General features: G+C 36.6%; 1 protein-coding gene across 1 annotated transcript in view; it reads left to right on the plus strand.

The window, feature by feature from the left end:
* Window positions 1–27,431, plus strand: part of LOC309879926 (gamma-aminobutyric acid receptor subunit pi-like) — a 47,092-nt gene that overhangs the window by 1,029 nt on the left and 18,632 nt on the right. The window contains exons 2-6 of the mRNA XM_082764278.1: window positions 6,827–6,915; window positions 12,852–12,955; window positions 21,792–21,859; window positions 23,294–23,511; window positions 24,162–24,244. Of these exons, the coding sequence (XP_082620404.1) occupies window positions 6,860–6,915; window positions 12,852–12,955; window positions 21,792–21,859; window positions 23,294–23,511; window positions 24,162–24,244 (529 nt within the window). The 5' untranslated portion in view covers window positions 6,827–6,859. The remainder of the gene's footprint in view (window positions 1–6,826; window positions 6,916–12,851; window positions 12,956–21,791; window positions 21,860–23,293; window positions 23,512–24,161; window positions 24,245–27,431) is intronic.

The following is a 27,431-nucleotide window of genomic DNA, read 5'->3' on the forward strand; positions in this document are numbered from 1 at the left end:
TAATTTTAGTTACATTAATTTGTGCCAGCTTGTTTCAAATGCATCAACTTTATAGACAGCAAAAAACAAAGCTGTTTTAAAATTTGGTTCTCTCCTTCCCAGTCTTTCATCCTTTTGCACTGCTCAAAACAGCTATCTTAGAAATCTCCTGGTTACAGGACACTTACTAATTCAACAAGGAATTAAAAACTTCAGACTCGAACTGATGAGCAGGTGCAGAGTGGCTTAGCATCTTCAAGAAAGTCATTCTTCATGTAGAGGTTTTGACTACTCTTACATGAGTGAGAAGGAAAAAGATAATCTGTTGTTCAAAATCATATTTTGCATGGACAACAAGGCAATGTTAGGTTACATCCTCTCTCTCTCCCACCTCATCCTTTGCAACTACAAACAAAATTAATCGAAACCAAGGGGCTAATTTTGTTGTAAATCTCAGAGGAACATCTCTCCTCCTGGCTGAGAGACATCCATTACAAAGACGGAGATAGCTTTAGACCTCATCTGCTACTGCAGGGCTCAAGCCCCAGGCATGTGTTTGGTGACATACAGAGAGATGTCCCTTATTCTCCTGTGCCACAGGCTGCATGGATGGAAGCTGAGGGCACACTGGTTGGGTCCTGAATAGTTTTTGCCACACCAGAATGCTCAAGTAAAGCCCACAGACATCAGTGTCTATGTGGGGGAGACTCTCTCCTCCAGGTCATAAGCCAGAAGATCCCAGCTTTTAACTTTCATGAGGAATAATAATTTAAGATGACATCAGAAAGACATCGTTTCATTTGTCTTTTCAAATCAAGTTACTACTTTCTTAACCTGAAGCAGCATATTCTGTCTAACTTTTATATAAATAGCTGAGAATCCATAATCATATCTATTTTGATAGTGCCCAAAACTGTGACTTCATTTTGCTACAGGCTACAGAAACAAGCTGATTTGTGTAACTACTGAGGTATGGTATCAATGCTGCAGTAGCACTGTATCTGCTTTCAAACCACACTTGTAGGTACCCCTTAGAAACCTGGTGACCCAAAGTGGTCACCCAGGCAGCTGCCAGGTCTCAGGAAGCCAGCAGCTGCCACTCAAGAGATTGGTGTTCATTATGAGAAAGCTGCTTGCATCTTCCGTGCAAGTCCAAAGTGCCTCTGAAGGTTGCCTAGCTCTTAGATTTAAAGATTTATGCTTGAAACGGCACCAGAACTAAGAGCAGAGAGGCACTCAGCTGCTGTGGTGGCAGGAGTTGAGCCCTGACCATCTACAGGACTGAACTTCAGAGCACCTTGCATTGTTGGTGTGTACCTTTAAAACCAGCAGGGACTCATTTTAAAGATGGAATTTCATACAAGACAACCCTTAAACATCCACAGATGCAAGTAGAAGACCAACAGCATGGATAGGAGAACTGAGATGTACCAAGTGAAGTATTTAAATGAATAAAGCATATATGTACACATAGATAAACAACCCCACAAATGTTTGATTAATTTGGATAACTACAAATCAGTAATCATGACTCAAGTGCCACTGATGTACTGGACTTTCGGATGTCAGCTGTCTAAAAGCAGATTTAAGAACAAAGCGTAGATAAATTACTTAAATCCATTTTTTTTTTTTAATACTAGAAATTGGCCTTCATGGCACGCATGCTATAGAATTTTTTATATATGAGCAGAGCCTGTAATAAATACCATGCTTAAGCGATCACAAGCTACACTTAACTGTATTTATTAAACTCTACTCTGTTTGTTCATTACTATCTCCATTTTAGTAGATTCTTGAAACACTGTTTACTGTGAATATTAATGTTTCAGTGTTACAATGCTTGGAAGTAGGACACCTGATGTTAGGATGTTATAACATAGGACGTTACTCCTTTGTTTCCTGAAGATGTTCCCAGAATCATAACATTCTAAACACCCAGTTGTTGTCCATCTAATATAACACTAAAATTTCCTACCAGTTATCTTCCAGATAACCCAAGATACACATCAAACTATTTAGAATGCACAAAAACAGATAAATATAAAAATTATGATCCTGTTCTGTTATATAAATAATACTGATGTTTATGAAATTGATAATGCAGAGAACCTGGTGAGAAATACAGACTTGAACCTAGAAAGGCAAGTGTCTCTAACAACTGGACAGTATTAATTATTATGAAAATACTGCTAGTTCTTACTCCTTTAGATTTCTTTGATACAGCTTATGGTCTTTCAATTAATTTTTTTTTTTTTTTTTTTTTTTTTTTTGAAGACAGCAACTTTACATGTCAACTTCCATTATCTGGGATCCTGAAATATGTAATTGAGTTGTTGATACTGTCCAAAATCTTGTCTAATTATTTTTAAATCAATGTACCTTTTAGACATAGATTTATTTAGGATCATTTTTTAAAAACTCATACAATGCCCTATACACATAAGCAACACTTCAGTATGAAGTTTCACTTACAGCTGCTTTTGCTACACCAGAGAAGCAAATTCAGATCTTCTTGTCTGGTAAGTCTTAAGTTTCTTCTGCTTAGTTTAATAAGACCTTCTGCTGTCAAGCAGTATCTTTGACAAAAAGATCTTTTTTGTGGGGTGTTGTACAGATTGGAGGAACATGCTGAGTGTTTCAGTGAGAAAGCAATAATTTTAGCCATTATTTGTATTACCTGGCACTTGTGGCAACTGTATTGATCAGAACAGAGCATAACTGGAATCTGGCATCTCACTTAGGAGCTATCGCTGGGAATATCAACAGTAGAAACTGAATACCCTCCCAGCTCTTAAGATAGCACTTGATGGCCCCCATACTGGCTATCTCTGAAAAGACAACAAGACAAGACAGCTACTTTCTGTGGACCATGTAAATCTAACTGTTTACTTGCCCAAGGAGACTCTGCATGGTTTGTGCCCCTGCGAGGTTAGAGTTTAGAGACAAGCTCGCTGGTATGCCAGCAGCCAGCTTGTCAGCTGAATGACTGGGGGCCTCTTCTCACAGGATGCAGACACATGCATTGGTCCACTTTCAGTCAATTCCCCAGTTAGACCTGCTGCTGCCAGGCTTTATTCCTTCTAATTTGACCCATTTAATAAAAATAAGAAAACAGATCTTATCTGCAACACTTATGCTGATTTACCATTTTTCCACTCAAGTCTTGCTCTCTGCAGTGTTAATGGATCTTTACCTATTAAAAATAATCTTAGTGCGAAAATTTTGCTTTTTTTTTTTTGTCCTTTCACAACCTATGCATTTTAGGGAGATTTAAAAAACACCATAAAACTGGGGCTATTACAGACAGGCAGCCTGATTAACATGAATGCTTCATTGCATTCTGCATAACGCTGTCAATGACCACAGCCCAGTTGTGTGCAGTTCACTTTTCCTAGTGATGTGCAAAAGTTAGCCACTGTCCATTTTTACTTTCTGCTTGTACACAGGCAAAGGAAGAGGGGTTAAGAAAAAATTTCTTATACAGCTTGGAAATTAGAATAAGGAAGACTGCCCACAAGAACTGGAGAAGCAGTAATGTCAGGTGGCAATGCATAAAAACAAGGGCAGGAGTGAAGAATGAATAAAGAGCTTGGAAACGACAGTGACATTCTGGGGCCGTATCCCATGGAGTTTTCTCTACCTATCTGTCTCTGTACTTCCAAATCTTATGACTGCCTTCCATACACCAGCTCCAAGTGCATTTTTACTGTTTTCAGCTTTCCATCATTTTCCCCACAATTAATTCACGCTATTCTAACAGCCAGGGGATGGAATAAAAAGCACACAGATCTGTAGCTGTGACGCAGCTGTAGTGGACAGTGTGGGCAGGGCAGTGCAGGAGAGGTAGCTGGCTACCTTCTGCACTCCAGTTGAATCCCTCAGTCAAACACTTAAAGGAGGCTGTCATTTAGCAGTTTGGGTGCAGATGTCAAAAGCAACTGTGATGACAATTCAGCTTATGCTATCTATAAAACTGCTGCTAACATTTTTTTTTAGATAATTCTATATACAGTTTTAGATGCCTGCAACAGCAGCCATGGGAATTCAGGCATATGGCCATTACCATATGACATAGACTAAAAATTACTAGATGCACTTTCTCCACCCTTCTGCTTGTGGATAAGATCCTGCAGTATGAAGCATTTCATCCTTTGATTCATCTGCACAAAATCCACTTCCAGTTAAATTTTGAGATACTGCTACTACCTCTGCCAGCTCACTGCCTCATCCCATTTCATTCCCAGAGGTTCATGAAATGGATATAGTTCTCTTTTCCTCTCACGCTGAGATAATAAACACCAAGTTCTCCAGAGAAATTCCAGAACTTTAGATACTATTTTAGTCTTAATCTGATCTGAGTCAAAGTAGAAATCATTGTTGCTTGATCATATGGGAAACGGGCAGATTTGTTACCTTCACCTCAATTAATTCATGGTATGCTTAGAACATGAAGGTGTGTCAGTATGTGCACAATAGTCTGTTAAATCCAAATGGCTCAATGTTCCATGCAGAGAATGGGTTATGGATATTTTTCCAGGCTGTGGGAAAGAGGAAAATACTGTGGTTCCTGCTGAATTAGCCTTAATACCAATAATTAATAAGGTCCACTTAAGCAGGAAGAAATCCTGCTGCAAGTATTTAGTATTTGATAATTGCATGACAGAAGTCCAGATGTGCAAACATGCCAAGAGGCAGGATTTTTAATGGAACAAAACAGTTCAATAAGCCCTTTTAAAAAAAATGGACAGCACAGAAAGCATGCACGGATGCATGTACACACATGCAGAAGTGATTTACACATCTAAATTAAGTGCCATCTATAAAGTTATTTAAGAGTTCAGTAGCTACCCAAATCTATTTTTCAGCTGGCAGGAAATGTCCCTTTGCAGTGATGGGGTGCCAGTCAATATGGCAACTGGATCTCTTGGTCTTCTTACACAGAGAGATCTCCGCTTCCCCTCATTTCTGTCTTTTCCCTTCCCTGGCATACAAAATGAATTTACCCAGCACAGAATGAGTTTGACCTTTTGTGTGTTAGGGACCAAATAAAATCCCCCAATAAAATTGCTAAGTTGCAAGACATCTGAAGGTAAACCAGTTGCTTTAGAAAGATTAGTGAATAATTCAGTCATTTTGATCTGCAGCACTGTAAAAAATAAAACAAGTACAGAGATATCCACAGTTTTCCTTAATCTGTTTTTAAAGGATCTTAAGAAACATTAGGGGCTCATAGTAGCAATTCAAAAGCTAAATATAAAAGAGGCTTTATGAAGTCAGTAAGAGCTTTCCTGGGAAACCAGAGAGGCAATACTTATTTTTGGTATATTTTCCTGTGAGATAAAGATAGCAAATCTAGAAAGTAACCACCCGGAACAAGATATGCAACAGAGATACCGCAATATGAAGCGGGGGTGTTAGAGAATCAGCATTTAGAGAGCAATGTTCTGACAACACCATCTGCTCATCTGTGCTGTGTCTTCTTATTAAAGGCTCTCTTACTGTCTCATGCATGATTTTCTGTGGAAGTTGGTGTAGGAGCGCATGATTTATTTTGACATTAATATTTACCAGGCTGGTGTATGCTTAAAGTATCTTAGATGCTGAATGTGAGTACTTAAAGTCATTTGAGTGGCTTTCATTTTTACTTGCAGATATTAGCACCTTATTTTGTCATTTCACCACTGTTACAGGTCAGATACCATTCAAATTGCATTAAATCAAGCAAATTCCAATAGTACTACTTTTACTAGGACTGTGGACTGAAACAAAGGTTACTTCAGGGCAAAAAAAAAAAAGTTTGCTAGCATCGCGTGTTGGTCAGCTGAAGAAGAGTAAAACAAAAGCTTCAAATTCTTTATTGTTAGTAATTTACTGTGAATTTAAAGTGCAAGACACTTCCGTAAAGTTTGTTCTGGACATTGAAAGTAGTATTGTTAAGTTTTATGAAGCAAATATCAAAGAGATTTCATTTGTATTTATTAACATTTAGTAATTCTTTCAGATTCTGAGTAGGTAGCATTCCTGTTATTTATTTATTTTTTTTTTTTTAGTGTTTTGAAGCAAATCTTACAAACATCTCAGTCATTTGATGATATATAGTAAGAGTTGGCAGAGCACATCAATTTCAGATCTGTTGAATGACTGCATTAAATTATTTTGATTGATACTATTTTCATCCAGAAATAGATTACAGAGCTGACAGATTACTTACAAATAACCATTATGGTTGTGAATCACACTGACAAGAGCAAAGAAATTCCATTCAGAAAACACCTTGCCTCAGTCCAACATTCTGATGTAGATATTTATATGATTATTTATATACAGTTAAGAGATTTCCTCTGTGACAACTTTCCCTTGTTAACTAAAGGCTTACCAAAGATGTGCATCCTAGGTACTGATACTGCACATGTACACAAGATGTTGCTCTGGAACAGCCCTACATTTCAAAATGGTAGTTTTGTGTTTTACACTGAGCACACTGAACTGTACTCAGTGGATCTAGTACAGGCAGTGCTCGGTGTTTATGATATTAAGCTGCACATGTCTGCAGTTATTTTTCAAAACAATTACTTTCACAAATAATTAAAGGATACAAAAATGAAAGTGCTCTAGTATACTGGAATGTAATTTCTATTGACACATCACTGCTGATACCATGTCTTTTTAAATGTAGAGTTTTAACTATTGTAGATATTTCCTAATACATTTAAGCAGCAGTTCCTAAAGGTACCAACCCTTCAGTTTGTTGAAAACCCTGAGAAACTTATGTATTTGTAATGCAAATGCAAATATGTACTGTAAAACATTACCACTGCATTCTTTTTTTTTTTTTTTTTTTTTTTAGAAGCTGCAAGACCTTCTGAAGCCAGACCTAAAAATGTGCATTCTTAGATGCTGCAGTTTAAGAGTGCTTTTTCTATTGGTGCTATGTAGGTAAGAAGCATTTGCTTAAAAAAAATATCCTCAATATATATAATACCATTAGGTTATAGCTAGAAATGTATCTGATCAAGGTAAACCCAAATCCACCTGACAGCAGAATCTTACCTCTTACAAAGATTAACCAACCTTGATAATAGTAACAAAAACACAGGACCAAACCCCATGAATCTGCCTTGATTGAGCTGCAGATATTTTTCACTAAGACCGGTAGGGGAAAAATAAAGGAATTCAACTTTAGCAAATGATCCTTCAGATGAAGGATTACTGTGTGAGTGTGAATATCATACTAAATGCTTAGCAGATTTAGAAGGGCACATGGTCCTTGACTGAACTATTATACTTCGCCCAAGGACAGCACAACTACATGTACTACAAGCTGCAGGTAGCAGAATCATCTTCATGCATTCATTGTTAAAGTGTTTTAATTACCTGGTTAAAATGTATTCTTAATATGCTTTGCAGGTTAAATTGTAGAACCTTCAGGAAAGCTGAATTTTTAGGCTGGAAGGTGAAACTGATCCCTTTAATGTACAAGTAATCCTGTTAACAGCACAGTTACCATAACAAAAAAAAAAAAGAAATAGAACACTTCAAAACAAAAAAAGTTGTTGTTTTAGAAGGAACATTTTGCAAGCAATTCTAATAAGAAAATGCAAGCGTGGACAGCTTAAACAGCCTTGTCACCACAATCTTTAGTTACCCAAAAGATATTTTAATTCTCTTTAGCCAATTCTCTTTATACCTAACCCATGTAGGCTCCCAGAGAATTCCTCAAGATAAGGTTCTGCCTGAACTTTACTTTCAAGTTGATGTGCAAACATAAGTTTTTAGATAAAACCCCACTTGTTTGTGAGGGCAGATGGCAACTTCCTGGAAGGAAGTTTAAGACCTCCCCCTCCCGTCTTCTGCAGTGCTATAAGGATGTTTTTGTCCAGAACACACAGTTGCTCTGATTTCACCTTTCTTCCTCATCAGTTGAGACATGCTGTACACTATAGTCACTGAGTAACACTCATGGCTTTGCACTAATAAAACTACAGAGAGACCAATAAGATCCCAAAAATATCTAAGTAACAAGGATGCATGTCATGTCCTCCTTCCTTCCCCCCTTCCCCAGAGTTTAGCCTTCCTTATCAGATGGACCTTGTGAACCTTCTCTTACAACTTAAAAAGGTTGAATGTCCAGAATCAGGAACAGTTAACTCCTGGATGGCATCCATGGAAGCTGTGAGCGCTCACAGCACCTGTTTAGCTAGGCCATGAGTCACAGCATCAATCTGACATGCCAATATTGCACCCAAAGCTGAGCAGGTGCTGAGTGGAAGCTCTACCCCTTGTCTAGCTCACTGCCCAGGTGATGCTGAGGTGCAATGATGTCTTTTTCCAGTGAATAGGATATGGTGAAAGTGCTGTTTAAATCAGAACTATACAACTTTACACAAGAACTGAGAAATAATATTTAACCCTACCACAGCAGAATCCACAGTGAAAGAGCAAGTATTTATGAACACCTCTGCTTCCCTAGGGAGAGCTGTTGCATGGCTTTACTGCCTAAATTGTGGGAAACATCAGCAACTTTGAGGTTGTTCCTCAGTCACCCTGTTTCTGGCAGATCTCTTAACAGTATCAAAGGAGCACTGAAACATGAGCTGGAATTATTTGTTCCCCAAATGGTCTAGTAGCTAGCATGTTTGCATAAGCTCTGGCTAAAGTTTGAGCACAAGCAGGAGAAGGATGGGGTTAGAAAGTTTTCTCTACTGACTGAAATAGTTTAAACATTTAAAACATTTTGAAAAAGATTGAGACAGCCATAGCCTCATCTGTCTTGCCACATAGAGGACATGATCTGTCACAACCCACTTGTTAACAACATCACACCAGACTATCAGACTTTATATGTTACATTATAGACGCTAAATGAGGATTCTTAATGTTAAGTGCTGAAAGTGAGGTTAAGTTACTTTATAGACATGCATACTAGAAATCTGTATCTAGTGAGTTGCCTGAATGGTCACTTGCCCAGAAATATTTTCATTAAGAAATGGAGATGATAAATCTGCCTTACATTTTTTCAAAGTAATCAACTTGTGATCAAATTCAAGCTTACAGTTTGAATCATTATCAGGAATTAGCTTATATATATGGTATTTGATCCCAAGAACAGCTATGATTCATTTCAGGAAAGATTTTTCAAATTAAAGGGTAATAGGCAAAATTTATAGGGTTGGATCCAGAAGATTGTGGGATGTTGATGTTTTCACCAACTTAAAGAGTATTTGCATTATTTAAGTATTTTATCCAATAACTGGGAAGCGATAATGTAATGCCACTGTTTCAACTATGACAGTTAGCCAAAAGTACAGACTGTTTTCGAAGTGGAGAAATCAATAGTGATGTAGGTGATCCTGCAGCAGTTTGTCTATGAAGGCAACAGAAAAGCCTATCTCCTTAAGCATGTCAGGTGTGAAACAAAAAGCAACGCCTCTGTTTTCCTGTGCAAACCCCTCACTGCCTGAAAGAAGCTTTTGTCCCAGTTTTTCCTGAGGGGTGCATTTCAAAAGCTTTCTCAGACTGTGTTTGGCATTTTACTTCTCCCTCACTCAGCTCTGAGGTGTTTCTCTGTCTTTCACAATACAGAGTCTTGACAAACATAGCCAGGGAAAATATTCTCACACACGTGTCTAGAACGCACCTTTGTTTTAAGCAGTGATATGTACTGCTGTTTTAGAGCAGCATCTGCCCCCCTCACCCCAGTTACCCAATTCTGTTAGAGACACTAGCTTGAAGCTATCTTAAATAACAAGCTGCAGTCGTACATTCCAGGTTTATCCCATCCTGTAAAATATGAAATTTTCTGAGTCACAGGAATAAAAAAAGGAAATTTAATCATTATAGTTCATATTTTACAGAAGCAAGTACAGGTCACTGAACCCAAAGAGTTTAACATGTTATACATTGTCAGCCCAGAACAGATATGTACTCCAGGCTGTCAATATTCTCCATTTTCTTCTGTAAAAGCATATTCTCTCCAGTGGCTGGAACAGCAGTTTCAAGGCAATTCCATATTGTGGTGTGTGCCAGGGTATATTTAAATACATAAAATAGAGGAAATAAAACATAGCTGTATTTATAAATATAAATACCAGGTAAAAGAAAAGCTCAAGTGATGTGATACATAGGCATAAGAAGAAACCACCCTAGCTTTTGCTTTTATCTTTTGTGATCCCTGCACAAGGCAATGGCACAGATTTTTTTCCTACAGGCAGCTATGAGTTCACTCTTGCTTAGTGACGAACATTGCATGAGCACTGAAGAGCACTTTAAAGGCATCAGACATCCTCTTTTAAAACATAGATAAGCAAAATCACTTAAGGCATGTAGCATCTAGAGGTTCTTCGCCTTTTAACAATGACAACTTGTTTCTGGGTATGCCCAAAGTTACCAGAATAGGATCTCGCAATACAGCGTGCTCATATTTAAGATACAGTGAGTTCCTCTTGTGTAGGGACTTGCTATTATAGGAGTTCTCAAAGATTGTATGGCAAAATAGCATTTAATGGGTCAAGCCATGTTAATTCACTGCATCAAGTACTGCACAACAGCTTTCTCTTGGCAAAGAGTTCTTTTTTTAAACAAAGTCTCTAAGAGAACAAAAATGTAAGGCTACACATCACATGTTGTTAAGGGGAAAACAAGAATTTTCTCGGAAGAATTGTCACAGGTGCTTTAAGCAAGTACTCATATACCTAAACAATACTAAATATTCAAGACTCATTTCAGCAGATAGCTGTTAACAAGGGCAACACAAGACCATTCTGCAACCACATGCTGATCCACAGAACAATATTATACCCTTGCAGTGGAAGAGTGGCAAGTTTTCTTTACTGTTTCACAGTACTTGAAAATTATGCAGGAGAAATCCAGTAAAGCTGAAATTAAACTCATACAGCTCATTGAACACTTCAATGAAATTAAATGTAAATCGCAGAAGCAGAAAAAAATCTGTTGAAAGTACAGTATTTAAGACATGAAAAAAATTAAAATGCATTTCTAATTCCCACACTTCTGTGAAATATAAAGACTAACATTCTTACTCACACACACTTTAACTCAGTATGACCACACTAGCTTCTTCAGGAAGAAACTGAACTTAAATGAAAAGCATTCCTTATTTCCATGCTGTCATTACCTAAGACCACATTTAACTGACCATTGAGCAATGACTTGTCTCTCTAAAAATAAAGAAATAAATGCCTAATATAAGGGAAGTAAACAGGGTCATCCAAATATGCAAGCTATATAAGATCAAGGCTATGAATGAAAGCCAGCTACTTACTGGACAATTAGCTCTAGTAAATAAAAGAATTAAGTATCAGTGAAACCGAAAGGCAGGGGACACCACATCTAAAACCACAGAGTATTTTGTTCACAGGTATTCAGTGAGACTTTGTCAGTAATTAAGAGTATCTTAGTATAGTATCATACCACCTTGAGATACCCAATACACCACCCTAGCACTAAAGCTCTCTCAGAGCCACTAAAGCTCTCTCAGAAACAAAGCAATATCCCAATAAACAGGACATTTCTGAAAGGCTACCAAAGGCCCAGAAACATAGCTGGAAAGAGCAAGCAGGGATTTCAGGAGCAGCTCTGGGAAGGTTAGGAAGAGAAAACTCAGAGAGAAGCTCCCCCAACCATAGCTTTATACTTACAGCTCCTCCCCAGGGCCAGATTGCTACAGCTTTCATACCTGCTGCAGGAGAACTATGAAATAAAGATGGGCTGGGGGAGGAAGAGAGACCCCTATCAGTTACAGCCTGGGGAAGAAAGGTGGAGGCTCTCTCTGCTAGATACACAGGTGGCTGCTCTCCATGAGAGACAATGCCTATGCCCACAGCCAGCTGAGCTTCCTTCATCATGCACACCAATTGCTTGTTTCTGACCTAAATAATTAAACAGAGGTCACACCTCCACTTTTCTCAGATCACTGGCAATGAGCAGTCAGTATCACTTGCGTTTTAATTCCTGAGGAGCACAGCCTGCTCCCACTCAGGGAGTGCTGCTGTAGGGGTGAAGCAAAAATTCAGGGAAAAACCATGTTCATGCCAGAGCAATAAATCCCAAGGGCCTGGCTGTCCCTCCCACAGCTGCTAAGCATCAAGACTTGTGAAAGGGGGAAAAATAAGAGTCTTCACATGGCCTAAGTGAGGGATCATAACTTGAGTGCGTGGCTTCTTCAGTCCTTTCACTAGTCTGCAGCCTCCGTGTGATGTTACTGCAAGGGCTGTAGCACAAAGATAGAGTTTGCATGTACTTATTTGTGTTTGACTGCTATATATTGTATTTGCAGTTGTTTCTGAGTACAGGGGTGGTGCGTATTCTTGTACTTCGCTGGCTTGGCCCAACAAGGTTATTTCTGTAACCTGTTTAAAAACGTTGCTGTAAAAGCAGGGTATTAAAAGTGTTTTTACGTGCTAACCTCTAAGGCTGGTTTCTGTCTCCCTCCAGGAGCTAAATTGAATGTATTTCGTTATGTAAAAAGAAGCTTAACTTTAAATGCTGAAATAAACAATTGACATCCCTACCATGTTCCTAGATTATAACAATAGTGTCCTATTTACAGAGAAAGCATTAATGAAGATTGAACTACTTTCTCAGGTGAGGTATTAAGAAATACTAGACTTTGAGGTACAAAAGCAGCATTTTTTGTGAATAAGGGATTAACAGATTGATAAATTTGTTATCTTCTAGAATAGTATTTTTTCTGCAGTGTTGTGAACTATAAAATGCAAATATCTCATAAATTACCCATTAAGCAATAATCATTAGCAGTCTTGACGCTAACACAATATTGGTCTGGAACGTTGCCTCTGCTACATTTTGTTTTGTTTTAAATCATTTCTTTCTTTTCTTTCATTTTCTTTTAGGTCGGTGCAAATTTCTGAAGCTGAAGGAAAGGGTCAAATTCTTCCCCCAACTATACAAAAAATAATAAAAGGATACAACAAGTATCTACGTCCATTTTTTGATAGTAAGTAGAAAAGCTGTGACTGTTGTGAGTCATGTTTGAAAACCAGCAATAAGAGCAAATGTTTTTTTCCTAATGCTTTTTTCCCCGTTGTTTGACAGTGACTCCTTTGAATCTACTTAATGTCCTAATATATAATAAGACATAACATAATGCTTTTTGTGGCCAAAAGTAAAATCCATATATTCTAGATATTCATAAGTGATAATTCCAGACTCTGTTAGAAACTTGTGTGTTAATGTTTACATGTCCTCAGTGAAGCAAACTGCAAAACCTCACTTATTTAAAAGTATAATTTACCCTGATTTCCTAAATAGCAACTATGCAAAATTTTAGTTAAAGATAAGACAGCTCTACATACCAAATTGTTCATAAAGGCATTGGTAAGTCTTATTCTATATCAAGTATTATGTGCATCTACAAGAGAATTAAATAAATGCTTTTTGCCTTGGGTCTTAAAGGTCACTGAACTGGTTCATTGCAGTACTGTAAGGGAAAATGAACTGAAAATGTCAGATCCCTGTGTCACACAGTCACAGTCACCAGGTTGGACGACCCACATTGTCTCTGGCACCAAGGCTGATTTTAGTGCCCTGCAGCACAGTCAGCTATGCACACTTAAAACCTCAGTAATGAACATCTTCCTTGCCTGTTTATGGCTATTGTGTGTATCACAAACAGTAGGGAGTTGCAGAGTGGGGAGCGCAGATCTCTGCCTGGATTAACTGCAGAACTCTGACACAGAAGATATCCTGCATGTTGAAAAAAATGCTAAGCTTTGTGTATCTGTCAGAAAACAAACCTAGACAATAAATGTTAGGCAATTGTTCCTAAATTAGGAATTCAGAAACATTAGGGGGTTAAAAATGAAGGCTTTTATATCCCTTTATATCCCACTTAAAAGTGATTGACTAAAGAGATTATCAGACCATGTTGTTACCTCTTGCTATCTAAACACCTGGTGAGGGCATTTCATGCTATATGCAATTTCTGAATCAATTTCCTAAAACATTAAGAGAAACCTATATTTTAGGTTTAAGAGAGAGGGGAAAATAATTATTTCATCTGTTCATTTTTATTGGAATTGCCTCAACTGCTGATAGAGTATTTGCGTAGTCATTAAGAAGATTATCAGCAAAATAAAAGTAATGACAACAAATAAACTAACCCCTTCTGATTTTGCAATGAAAAATATAGTAGTGATCACTGAACTTAGAGTTATTTCATTCATTGCTTTGTGCTGGTAATGGAAGCACATTGGCACTGCCATTATGAATGTGTATTGTTAGACAGCAAATGGAATTGGAATTTCATTATAACATCTTGTTACTGTAATTGTGACCAACACTAAAACACTCTTGAGCTATGAATGTCCTTTTTTTTTTTTTTAAAAAAAATATATATATATATTTAAATATAGACAGAATATTTTCTCAGTTATTGGACAGCAGTAAATCTATAGCTCTTTTTTTTTTTTTTTTTTTTTGGCCTGGAACTCCCTGAGGAGCTCAAGCCTATGTCGTATGCAGAGCCAGTCAAGCACTTCCAGACAGTGTCTGAATCACTGCATATGCTCACCACAGTTCAGGCATGAAAATACTTGTGTCCCAGAAATCTTTGATGGATGTGTAATAGCTCAACTGCTGAAGGAATGGGATGGGACTCTGAAAAATACATTTTACTGGTGACAATTGTAAACACAGAGTTGTTGGTTTCACAAAAAAAAAAAAAAAAGGCTGATATGGGGTGGCCATAGCTTTCCTGTTCTTGTTCTGTGTAATATTTTGCTTATTTCTATGGGTATGCAGAAGGTGCACATCATATCTGTCCTTCATCAGAAAGGGTTTTTTAGTGTAATTGCCTTCACTTACAATCATATCAGTGGCTACAAGACATTTGCTAAATACTTGATGAAACTGGAGTTTAGTCCCTTACACCTCATCTGTGACCTTTTTTTTTTTTTTTTTTTACCTCCTTTGTCCTCCCTCCACAGCAGATTGACAAAAAAATGAACCTGTTCTAACCTGTTGCTTAGGATTTAGTAGGCTAATGAATGAATGCATAATAAAAAAATAACCAGGGATGTTCCGGTAGTGGTGACGATTATCAGCCTCTGTAAAAGCCTGCTCACTTCTAGTTGCATCAGTGCTGATTTACTCTGAAGAGGAAACTTGTATTTCTAGAAATATGAACAGAACAGGATGCGTATGGACATTAACCCTAACATCAGTGTTTGCTGTCTGAAGTGCATGAAAAGTTTCGCATAAAATGGGAAGAAATATACTAAAGTAATAACCTGAAGTCAGCCTTTCCAAAACAATGGAATCCCTTTTGGGGGCTAAGATTACTTTTGCTTTCAGAAGAGTGCATGGTTTATTTGTTTGTTTGTTCAGTTAGATGTGAGATGGCTACAGGTTAGCTTGATTTCTAGAATAATGTAATTCAAAGTAATTTCCAAGTTCTATGGCCTTGATTTTTTTTTTTTTCTTTAATCAGGAAATGGAGATTTTTTTTTGAAGTGATGTTTGCTGCCAAGACACAATCATACCCTTATAAAATCAGTGATGCTGAACTCCTTAATATTTAGCAAAATGGATTTCTAGTCCAGAAAAGAAAGCGTTAGATATAAACTGATGATCATAAAATGAAGGTTGCTTTTTCCTAACGCTGCAAAAACAAGAAATCTTTATTAGTCAAGGAAGTATTATGACAGTTTGTGTGTTCTTAGTTTGTGTTTGATCCTTTTGCTGGGGCTGGCAGGTGGCTGAAAATTATCTAAGTGGATATAACTCATTAAAGAGGATATGAAGATATTTTTCTTTTGAATTAGATGACTATGCATAACAACATTACATCGTCTTCTCTTGCATGGATTTGAATGATTAGATTTTCCAGATTTCAACCCTGGGTTAAATTTACCTTACTTTAGACTTACTTTTTGAGTTCTGTCCTCCTTTACAGACCCTTGCTACCAGAACACTGCCACTTATGCCCATCACAGACTGTCATTCCCATTTCTTTAGGTCTTTAGGGACCTAAATAGGGTGCGTACAGTTAGTTTAGATGAAGCCAGGCTTAGTACCTCAAGAGTAGACAAGTAAAATGGACCAAACATCTTATATTTGTCTGTACTGGGTGTCACACAGCAGTTAGAAAATCACAGGGCTAATTTATGCAGTGTTTGATACACAGGAATCCCAGAAGGACTGGTTACTTGTCTCTTCTACCATCTGAATATCAATATTAAAATGTTCCCTTTTCTTACCTACAGCATTTTAATGTTCTTGTTTGAGCTGGTTCATCAAGCAAGTCTAAATAATTTGAGCAGATAGATCCTGGAAGTTCTATTAAGAGATTAGAAGACTACCTGATATAGAATGATCTTAGCTATTATTTGGACTGTAATATGAAATGTTTTTATATTAGTATTAGTAGATAGTGCCCCTTAGTGTAATAATGTCTATCATAACCTTCTAGATAGATGTGTAAGTCTTCTGTAGAAAAGTTGACATGCGATTTAAAAATGCACAGTTATTTTTCTTAAATGTACGATGAAGTGTCAGGGTTATGTAGCACCAAGACAAGCGGATTTTAACATCAGGTTTTCTGCTGCAAGTGTGTAGACCAATTTTTTACCTTAGGTGCTGTGCCAAACCGCTCCGAATTAATGAGCAATTCCTGCTGACTTCAGTGAGGCTTGGATCAGGTTCACATGGTTGTTAAGGGATGCATAAAATCTTGTAAATAAGTTTATACAAATAGATTTTGTTCTGTGATTAAATGTGATAATTTAAGTGTTCTAATTAACAAGAGAGAGACTAGGAAAAGGTCACAGCTAAGTGTATTTGAATATGGAAGCTACTTTCAAGTGGTATAAAAAAGTACCATGCTTAAATCAGTTAGTCTAAACCACATTTAAAAGATCATTTTCCTTAGCTTTCTAATGAGAATACATTTCAGGGTCTCAGTGTTTATATTCAAGGAAAACAAATCTTCTAGTCCAACCTTCTCTATAAGACCGGTCACCATATTTTTCCCAAATGTTGTTTATATGAAGTTCACAGAGTTTAATTAGATAACGGTAGCTTAGATCTCAGGTTTACGGATTACCCTCAAAGATACATGTATCAGGCTGTTCAGCGTGTCTAAAACTTTTTGATTTAATAAGACAAGCTCACATGGTACGTAAGAAATACATACCAAATAATTGCCAAGTAGATATTTTATGCACAGCTAGCTTTCTGCTCTGGTGTCTGCCCACAAATACAACCAATATCTAATCTTTCGTCGAAAGGCAAAAAGCCAAGGATATGTGTGGCCACTTGTATATTAAGGATTCCATTTTTTTTTTTTTCCCTAAGACTTGTGATTTAGTAAATTGATGACTTGGTACTTGTAAACTTTAACACACAGGTGGTGATGTAGATTTTCCTTCTTTTATGGCAATCAGAAACACAATGAGACTACCACTGTCATCAGACCTAACTTGCTGCATTCACGACAGATTTTCTTCTTACTAAAATGCTGAGTTCTAGAGGTTCCAAATGATGAATTCAGTTAGAAAATGATTCGGTTAGGAAAAAATCAACTTATTTGATGTTTCATGTTGTCTTCATTTTGTATAAACTGGGGCTTTGCTTAGTTTTGTCAGCAAATGTGTAGTATTGTACAGCTGGATATCTTTTCTGTGTTCCTCTGTCTCCTCTTGGAGGAGCTGAGTAAATACTGTTCATTAATTTTCATGTTGCAAACTTTCATATTACCGTTCCAGAGTTTTGCATCTTCTGGAATATTTCTCTCTCTCCATTGAACCCTTTCTGCTGTTTACGTGATTTTTGAAATGTAGGAAACAAACCTTGTCATGGTAATCTAATGACAGTCTTGCCAGTACTTGTCTAGATTGTAAAATAATGTAATTCTGTGTATTGCTCTCCATCGCAATAGTGTTTTTGCCAAAGCATAATACTGAAAGCTCATGTTGAAATAACTATCTGAGATGATCTCTAAATCCTTCTCAAAGACACTGTTTGCCAAGATAGTGTCCTGTCCTGTATGTACTGTCTTGTGTTATTTGTCCTCATATTAGTTGCTTATGTTTGGTTGTATTGTGTTTTTTTGACAAACTATTTAACAAGCTGTTGTTAGTAATATCCCCGCTAATTTTTATCTCATCCATAAACTGTACTATCAAAGATACATCACTGTCTAAAGATCATTGATGCGAACAAATGGAATTGAACCCAATTCCTGCTAGAAATGGGTCTGTCTTCTGATGTCTTCATATTAACTATTACAGTTGAATTCTGTCAGAAGGCCTACATTAATCTGTCTAGTCATTTCATATAACATGTAATTGTCAAGAAAGATTTAGGAAGTTAAATACGCTGAAAAAATTCAGGTGCAATGTATCCCTATACATGTATCTAAAAGTCCCATAATATTCTCAAACAAAGCAAAGAAGAAAATCAGGAGGACAAAAACATTTTAATGAAAAATATAATAAGTTACTTTAGTTACACTTTTGCTTCTAATTCTCTACGTTTTTTTTTTTTTTTTTTTTTTTCTGTCAAAGTCCCTGCAAGAATGAGGTGTTCTTTCAAAAGACCATCCCTTTCAAGAAATTTCTGAATGCCAAATTTGTTTTAAGCTTTCTTAAACTGAATAAAGAAGAGGTAGCACTAGCTGTTCATTATATTGTTGATTGTAACTCACCATTTAAATCAAACCTACCATTTCAAGACCTACCATTTAAATCAAACACATACACGACTCAGTGGTAGTTGACTTTGTTGGTATGAAGTTTACCAGGCTGTGATCACTACAGTGGTCCAAAGTCAGTTAGCTATTTGACTCCTTATAGTATGCCTGTCACTATTCTGGCTACTTTCCCACATGGGATTACTGTTAATATCTGTAAAGTGCATAAAATAACCACCCTTGTACATAACATAGACTTTAACTTTTACTGAAATTTAATTAGACTGTGTACCCATTGCTATAACAAAATATACAATTTGGCATTTCTTTGGCAGTTTTTAAGATTCATTTATGGAGGACTTAGTCTTCCTCTGAAGATCAGTAGATTTCTTTGGAAGTTGTCATTATATACAAAATTCTGCCAAACATATGGAATGTAGGAACTGGCTGCCTCATCTGGCCTACTGCCCTGTTTTTGACATTGTCAACAGGAAACCTTTCAGAGGAAGGTCAGAAGAAACTCTGGTGGATAATTATGAAGATAGGATGGAAAGATTCATTCTAACTATTATTAATGCTTTGCTTATTTAACAAGTCACCATAAATTACATTTAGCCTTAACAGTTTTAGCTTTTTTTTTTTTTTTTTTTTTTTTTAAACTAAGAATATTGTTCTGATTTAACTAACTGTTAAAGCCCAGCTGTTCTTGAAAGCCTGTGATAGTACAGACTCCTTCCATAGTTTTCTTTCTGTACAACCCATCCTTGGCATGTTGTACCCTACTATCCTCACAGGCTGGAATATGTCTGAAGAACTGGAGAAGAGGCAATTACTTTGCTTAATGAAAGCTCTTCTGGGCAGTACCCAATGATGCCTTAGTTGCCTTGTTGGATTTGCTGTTTTTGCAGTTGAAGCTCTACTCTTGAAACTGCAGCAAGTGCTTGTGATTTCACTCATGATCCTGTTCCTTCACCCTTGATGTTCTGCACAGAGAAACACCCGTGCCTTAGCGTCTCAATCTGTTATAGGGGGTGAAGCTAGCTGGGATTGTTTTCACAGAGTATTGATTTATGTGCCTTACTTGTGACACATGTCAAAGCCACACCTTCATGGAAAAAATCTTTCTTCTTTGGCATACGCTCCCACCTCCTACTTAAATGAGTTTCCTGATAACCCCAAAGATCAGAATTGCAAATGTGGAATCCTACAGCCATTTCCAGCCAACAGCATTCCCACTGTCCCCTCATCTCAGCCACATCTGCCAGCCCAAGTGTGAAAGAAGGAGGCCCTGAAAGCTAGGACAGAGGATTATAATGATCATGGCCTTCTGGTATGCCCTTTGTGTCCCACTGACCCAGAAATGCAATCTTGTAAGGGAGATACTCTTTTGGACTCTTAGATCTTTTGATTGAAGGCAACTGACATAGGAACACAAGAAATTATTGTTAAAGTTTGTGAAACTATGCGGCTTTTTTGTTTGTTTTTACTTTGACTTGTGGTGTATATGTCTATTAAATATCTGAGGGAATGTCATGAGTTCTCATGAGTTTTCATGAAAGCTTGACTCAAGACAGGCTGGATGCACAACAGAAGTGTTTGGGCTGTGGAGACAGGCAAGGATAGCAGAGCAGGACAGTATTGACCTAACTGCACCACCACTTGTTAGCACTTGAATTGCAAGGCACTTGTCTGCTAGGACAGTCAGTCTGAGCCTGAAGGACATCTTATACAAAGCTAGGTATGTGTCACTTGATAATTTCTTCTCATTCCTAGTTACAGTTTATAGTCTATAATAAACACACAGATTGCCATCAAGGGATGCTGCAAGCCTATGGTCCTGCTTTAAGCTGTAGCTTTATATTTTAACTTTCAACTGAGTCCAGAAGGAATAATTTATAGATTTTTTCAGGAGTGCCAGGTTTCTGGGACTCAACAGTTGTGCCAGACATTGATACTTTAACACTTGCATTGCAAAGGATAATTATTATGAAAAAAATAAAATCACAGATACCTTTTAGAGTGACACTTTATTTATTTATTTTTTTTAATGTTGTTCAAATGGGATATCTATCTTATCTCCTCTTTCTGATCTCTACATGCTGCATAGGGTCATATAAGAGCTACCTACCTTGCAAGTGGCCTCAGTAGGTTTCAGCAGTGGGCTTGTGGTTTCTGGGCACCATCAGCTGTACAGATTGTATCTAAACTATTCCTTCCTTTTCTAAGTATTGCGTTCTCAGCTTCTTGTAAGTACATGGAAAGATGCACGTATTTAATAGGAATTTCTATGTGTATCTGCTTTGTTATATATTCTGCACATATTCAACCAGGACTAGTGTTATGTTTCCATGAAAGCTCTGCACAAATCCTGCTTTTTAAGAAGCACAGCTGGTGATCTTCTGACACTGTGAAATACGCATTCACAAGGAAGTGCGAGCCTGTGCATGCTAACACTACAATGACATCATGACAACTACCTAGGTGAGGTATTTAATCACACTGAATAAATGTTCAGCTGATATTATTATTAAAAGGAGTACAAAGTGACTAGCTTTCTTCATAAATGTAGGTATCTAAGTCACAAGCTAACCGCCAGTGGACAATGTTAAAATCAGTGACACGGTATAGACAATGTATTCTTAAACAGGCAGTAAATAAAGTCATTCAGATATCCCATCTGCATATTAAGCATGTGACATTGCCAGGAGCAACTCCTTTGTTCACCAACATCTGATGGACCAGATGTTGCAACTGGAAGAATTCTTTCCACTGCTCTGCACCTCAGAGCAGAAGGGTGTGATGTACCACAGGGATTGTGCCTTCCTCACCTTGTTCTGCAGCATTTTCCACAGCACACTTTTTAGGGAGTGAAGAAAAATCATATAAAAACATCTTAGGAAATAAAACATGTTTGTTAAAACCAAGGTAATGTTATTCTAGTGGTAACAAACTTCGGTTATGAAATCATTAAAATTCTTTCATAATCAGAATTTTAGTGATACTTTCAGAAAAGCTGCTAATCATTTAGAAAAAGATGGAAAATGTCATGGAGGATTGTGTAGCCAGTTCTTGTGAACACCATGTATTAAGTCACTGTGTGCTAGGTGCTGGCTGACTTTTTTTTTCTTTATTATTATTTCAGATGGTCCTGTGTCAGTTGGAATGAGTCTGGATATTGCAAGCATTGATACAATATCAGAAATAAATATGGTATTGTAGATTTTGCATTTTTTTGCTTGTTGGTAAGATAATGTCTTGTGTTTACAGCTACTGGCAATATGAATTTGAGTTCTTTTTTTCCTTGTGCAGTCAGTATGAGGTAGGAGAAGGATTAATTTTTCACTACAGAGAGTAATTATAGCACTATAATAAGTACCGAGTTTCTTATGACTGGATTTCTAGACGAATACTTGTATAGAAAAGCAGACAAATCATACCTCTTGTAGATACAAACATAAGTTTGCTACTGAGCATTAATCTTAATGAAAGGTATGTAAAGCAGTGTTTATTTTCCAAATGAAGTGTCTAAATCCCTATGCATGTCAGAAAATCAAAGATATATTCACGTGACTTTGAAGCTACTCCTTTCCCTTATATTTAGACAGCTGAAAACATTTTATTTTTCTGTTACTGTCATATATTTATTCCAGCTGTTTCATTACATTTTGTATCAGTTTTTTTTTGTACAAACAATGAAATGGAATATACTTTTCTAATGAAATATCCAACCTGCCTAAGTAGAACCAAAAGGCAAAAATCATTAGTCAGATATTCAGTACTGGAAAGTGTGTGTGTGTGTGTCTGTCTCTGTGTGTGTATAGAAATTTACCTCGCTCAGGTTTCCAGAGCAATTGAATCTTAAAATCCCTTTTGTACTCAGCAAGTATTCACAGGTATTTAAGAAAGAAAAAGTAAGGACAGAACTTAAGATGAACTTATACTGATAAAAACACACCATAAAATCAAAAGTTGCTTAAAAAGGTGCTAAGAAATTGTGTGATTTTAATGTAAGACAAGGCATACGTGAATTGAAGGTAAATTGGGCTGAGAGCTATCTTCAAGGTCTCAATAAATTTGGCACTGCTGTTTCCCTTGTCATGTTGAAAAGATAGATTGAGCTAGAAGATGATGATGTATTTGTTATATTTCCGTAACTTCCTATTACACTCACTTCTTTTGCCACTATGCATCTGAATTTATGCAACTTTTCCTAAAGTTTTCTTAAAAATATATTATTTAGTGGTTTATGTGAACAAAATGCTGTTTGCAATCACTTATATAAATCATTCTAAGATTTAAAGATTTACAGAGCCAGATTATGTGCTGACAAAACTCTGATGACTTCAGCTGATTTATAGCTCCAGGCTGAAGCCCTCAGCATTTACTGTAAAATTTCAGTGACCGTAAGAACAAAATCTATTCAAGATAATATTTCTTAATGACATCAACATCACATCTAGTGCTGGAAAATTTGGCAGAATGAGAGCCAGTACAACTGTGATCTATCTGAGTGCCAGCACTTAGGATTGGGACACAGAGTCACAGGCTATCTGTGCTCAGTGGTTGGTTCCATGCACTTTTTAAAAACAGAATAATGGTGGCTAGTTCTGAATAATATATATATATATGTTTTTTGTATTTCAGGATTACACAGCTACCATATTTTTAAGGCAGAGATGGACTGATGAGAGGCTATGTTTCGATGGTAATAAGAGTTTAAGTTTAGATGGTCGGCTTGTGGAAATGCTTTGGGTACCAGATACCTTCATAGTTGATTCCAAAAAGTCTTTTCTTCATGATATTACTGTTGAGAATCGTCTTATAAGAATATACCCTAATGGAACAGTGTTGTATGCTATACGGTATGTATATACCACATACCAGCCTTTGTACTTGGTTTCTATGTACATTTTAAACTTTTCAGTTCAGCGTGATTTTATGCTTAAGAAACTGGTCTAATTCAGAAGTAGAATATTCATGGTCTTGTAGTTTTACAAATACATAATATGACTAACTAATATGATTAAAATTTTAAATTTACTACTAGGTCTCAATTTCTTCACTAAATAGCTCCTTTTGCTTTCATGTACACAAAATACAGGAGCTGCATCTTGGTATTCTAGTTTTGTGTTGAAATCACAGAGGAAAGAAAGATACAGCAACTGATTTGTGTTTTTTATTGCAGATTATTCTTTACAATAGATTTTGCTAAATATAAGATTGTTACTGTTTTGCAATTTATTTTACAGCAAAGGGAAAAGGTATGCTATATGTGAGAAAAAAGAAAAAGTGCCCTTTTTGGCTGCTGCTAAACTCAGTTGTTTTGGAGTCCTTTCATGTTTTGAGTGCTGTTAACTTGTATCTAATGTGAACCAGTAAAATTTAGATTTATTTTCTCTGCAATAGATACTTGCCTACAAATATTAGTTACAGAAAGTTACATAGGTCATTTTTACTTTTACTGATGAACAATTTTATCCCATTAGTAATCAGCATTACTATGTTTTTCAAGGATCACCACAACTGTGGCGTGCAGCATGGATCTAACCAAATACCCAATGGATAAACAGACATGTACCTTGCAACTGGAAAGCTGTAAGAGAAGTTACTCTTTCTATTTTTATACAACTAGAAAAATGTCTGATTTTTATTTCCCTAGGCTACTGGATCTATCAAAGAGGCTGGAATATTCAAAAAAGCCATGTGACAGAACGTTACCACTCTCTGTTGAATTACAGTAGTATTTGTATACAAAGATAAATTCACAAGGCTTCACCGAAAATAGCATGGCGGTATTAAAAAGCTAACGATAAATGAAACTATGGAAACGGATGAAACTAATCAGCTGTTTTGCAGGATGTCCTGTAGTTATTCTGTCGGTCTGCAGGGGGAGTTCTTTGAGCAGGATTTTCCAGGAAAGGCAAGAAAATGTTTTTTGATAGATTTGCCTCTCTTCTCTCTTTCAGGATATTGTGATTTATTTTTTTCCCCCTAAGGCGTGATTCCTGTAGGAAAGAAAGAAATTAGAATAAGGCTTATTTGTAAGGCATAGACTTCATATTTAATTAATTTACTGTCTTCATATTGAAAAAAGGTAATTGCATAGACAGTTCTGTTCTGAGATGGGTATAAACAGATCCTTCTATGGCTTAGTTCTCTGTGCCAGTGCTGTGGGAAAAATGTCATAAATTGAAGGACCGAGACTAAATATTCTTTATAGGTTCTCATTTTATTAATCAATGTCCTCATATTTTTCATTAAAAATGTTCCCTAATACATTGTAAACATAGTTGCTTTACAAATACCCAAATGTGCATGTTTAAAATTAATGCTTTTCTGTTATTCATGTGAATAAGATACTAGCAAAATATTTTATAATATAATGTAGGAATGATGTGGAAGGACACCTAAGAGATGTCCTACAAGATGAAAAAATATTTTAAAATATTTGTCAATATATATTCAGAATGTTCTTTTGGAAGGTTTTTCAGTACTTGCTGAGTTTTATTCTTTAGCGTTTCAGAAGGGTGTGTGTGTTCTTCATTTCTTGTTGTTAACTAACAGAAGATGATTGCAAAATTTCATTTTAGACTGTAAAACAAAGGGAATCAACCCCCAAACCTTCCTCACACAGCAGTTCCTCTAGAAACAGCTGTTTTTTAAGGATAAGATCTGTTTAATGGTAATTTCAATAAGAATTTGGATTCATCTCTAATTTATTTTCCTTTGGAAGAGCATATTGGTAAGCCAAAATACATGGATTTACATTAAACACATTGCTTAATGAGTCACTTAATATTTACTCTAGTTTCAGAATGAAATATATGTCCCACAGGAACATGGGGATTTAAAGGAGTCAGGATTAAAAAAAAAAAAAAGAATTCCCTGTGTAATTAAAAATAAGCTTTGCTCAGAATGATTCCATCTGCTTTTTCAACAACACACAAGCGTCTGCTGTCCAAGGGGAAGACATGGTAATGTCATCACAAATGCTCCCATGTCATTTGGGTTTAGTGTTGAGGAAAACAGCTAGAAATGATGATTACACAAGGAAAGAGTATGCCTTTAGCCATGGCCCTGTATCTTCAGTGCACTTCATGCTTTCTTATGGGTATGCTGGAAATGGTGTTTGCTCCCTCATGAGATAAGCAATGTTAATTTATAGGCAAATAAGGACATCATCCTAGAATACTGCTTGCAAATACCATTATGTGGAATTAAGAGTTGTGAATGTGAGCATGCACACACGTCCACACAAATACACATCCATAAAAATACTCATAAATAAAATGTAAAACATGCAGCAAATATTTCAGCTGAATCGAAGTGCTAGGTGTTTTATTAAATGTTTACTAATGTAAAAACAAGTACGACATGACATTATCAAGTACTGGCTTTACGCAGTAAAACATCCCTCGTGGCCTTTACAACATGCTCTTCCATTACTAATAGTTAATAATGCTATTTGAATTCTACATTCTACACCAATGCATCTGAGCCCCACATTTCTATTGTTTATTTCCCTGTTACTGCATCGCTTTAGGGGACAGTAGGGCACCAGTTAGTGCAGTGGGGGCATTGTCCTCTCTGACATGTGGGAGGAAATGCTGCCAATCATTCACACTGTGTTGAGGTCATTTCCCTCCCTTTTATTCACACGCAGGCCAGTCCAGATACATATTTATTTTTGGGCCCATCTCTGAAATTTTATTTTCTTTTTGAACTCATCCCTTAGCATTTACTCAGTGAAGAGCCATGTGAAGGCACTTAACTTGTGCTTGACAATCAAGGGAAAATAAAATTAGCAACAGAATGGTAAAGAAACTCATTTGTATTAGGCATTATGAATGTTTAATCCCAAATTTACTATTCCTGCAGTTAACCCTGTTGATATTAGCTGTTTACGTTGTATCAACGTTGATATTGGCTGCTTGCGTCATATCAACGAAGCACAGGAAGGAAACATTTTGGGCTTGAGGAATTAGAGAGGGTGGTTGCACACTGGAACAGGCTCCCCAGGGAAGTGGTCACTGCACCGAGCCTGTCTGAATTTAAGAAGAGATTGGACTGTGCACTTAGTCACATGGTCTGAACTTTTGGGTAGACCTGTGCGGTGTCAAGAGTTGGACTTGATGATCCTTAAGGGTCCCTTCCAACTCAGGATATTCTATGATTCTATGAATTAGTGAGAATGAAAACTCAGTATCATGTAAAAATAAGAGATTTGTAAAAGCTTAATAGCTTAAGAATCTCATTGATATAATTTTTTTAAAAACATTTTATAATTAATGAAGTATTAATCCCCTGAATAACACTATGCAGAGGGAGCAATGTGCTATTTAATTTTACTCTCTGCAAGACTGCCCCCAAGGAATTTCTTCACAGAGTTTTGGAATTAGTATTTTGAAGGTATTTTCAAATGGAGGATGATCAAAACCTGCTAATTATTCAGCTAACGAAAATACTTTGGAAAACACAATAAAAATGGTTATGTTAAAGCAAAAGAACCTCCATTTGGAGATATACTTGTTATTGCCTAGCTGGGCATTGAAATTTCCTTGCATTTCATGCTACTTGAAACAATCAATATCTAATAATAATAAAAAAAAATACTGTGGTACTCTGTAGTTCTAGACTTTATCTGCAGTTCATTTAAGAGGAGAATAAAATGAATTTGTCAATTGTGCATAAAAGCTGTTTTACAAACCTTTTTATTTTGACCAAGGACCATGTAACCATTTGTTTATAAGAACGTTATTTTATTTTTCATTTCCAAAGTCAG

Source organism: Aythya marila (assembly GCF_965140915.1).
Source record: "Aythya marila genome assembly, chromosome: 7".
NCBI lineage: Eukaryota > Metazoa > Chordata > Aves > Anseriformes > Anatidae > Aythya > Aythya marila.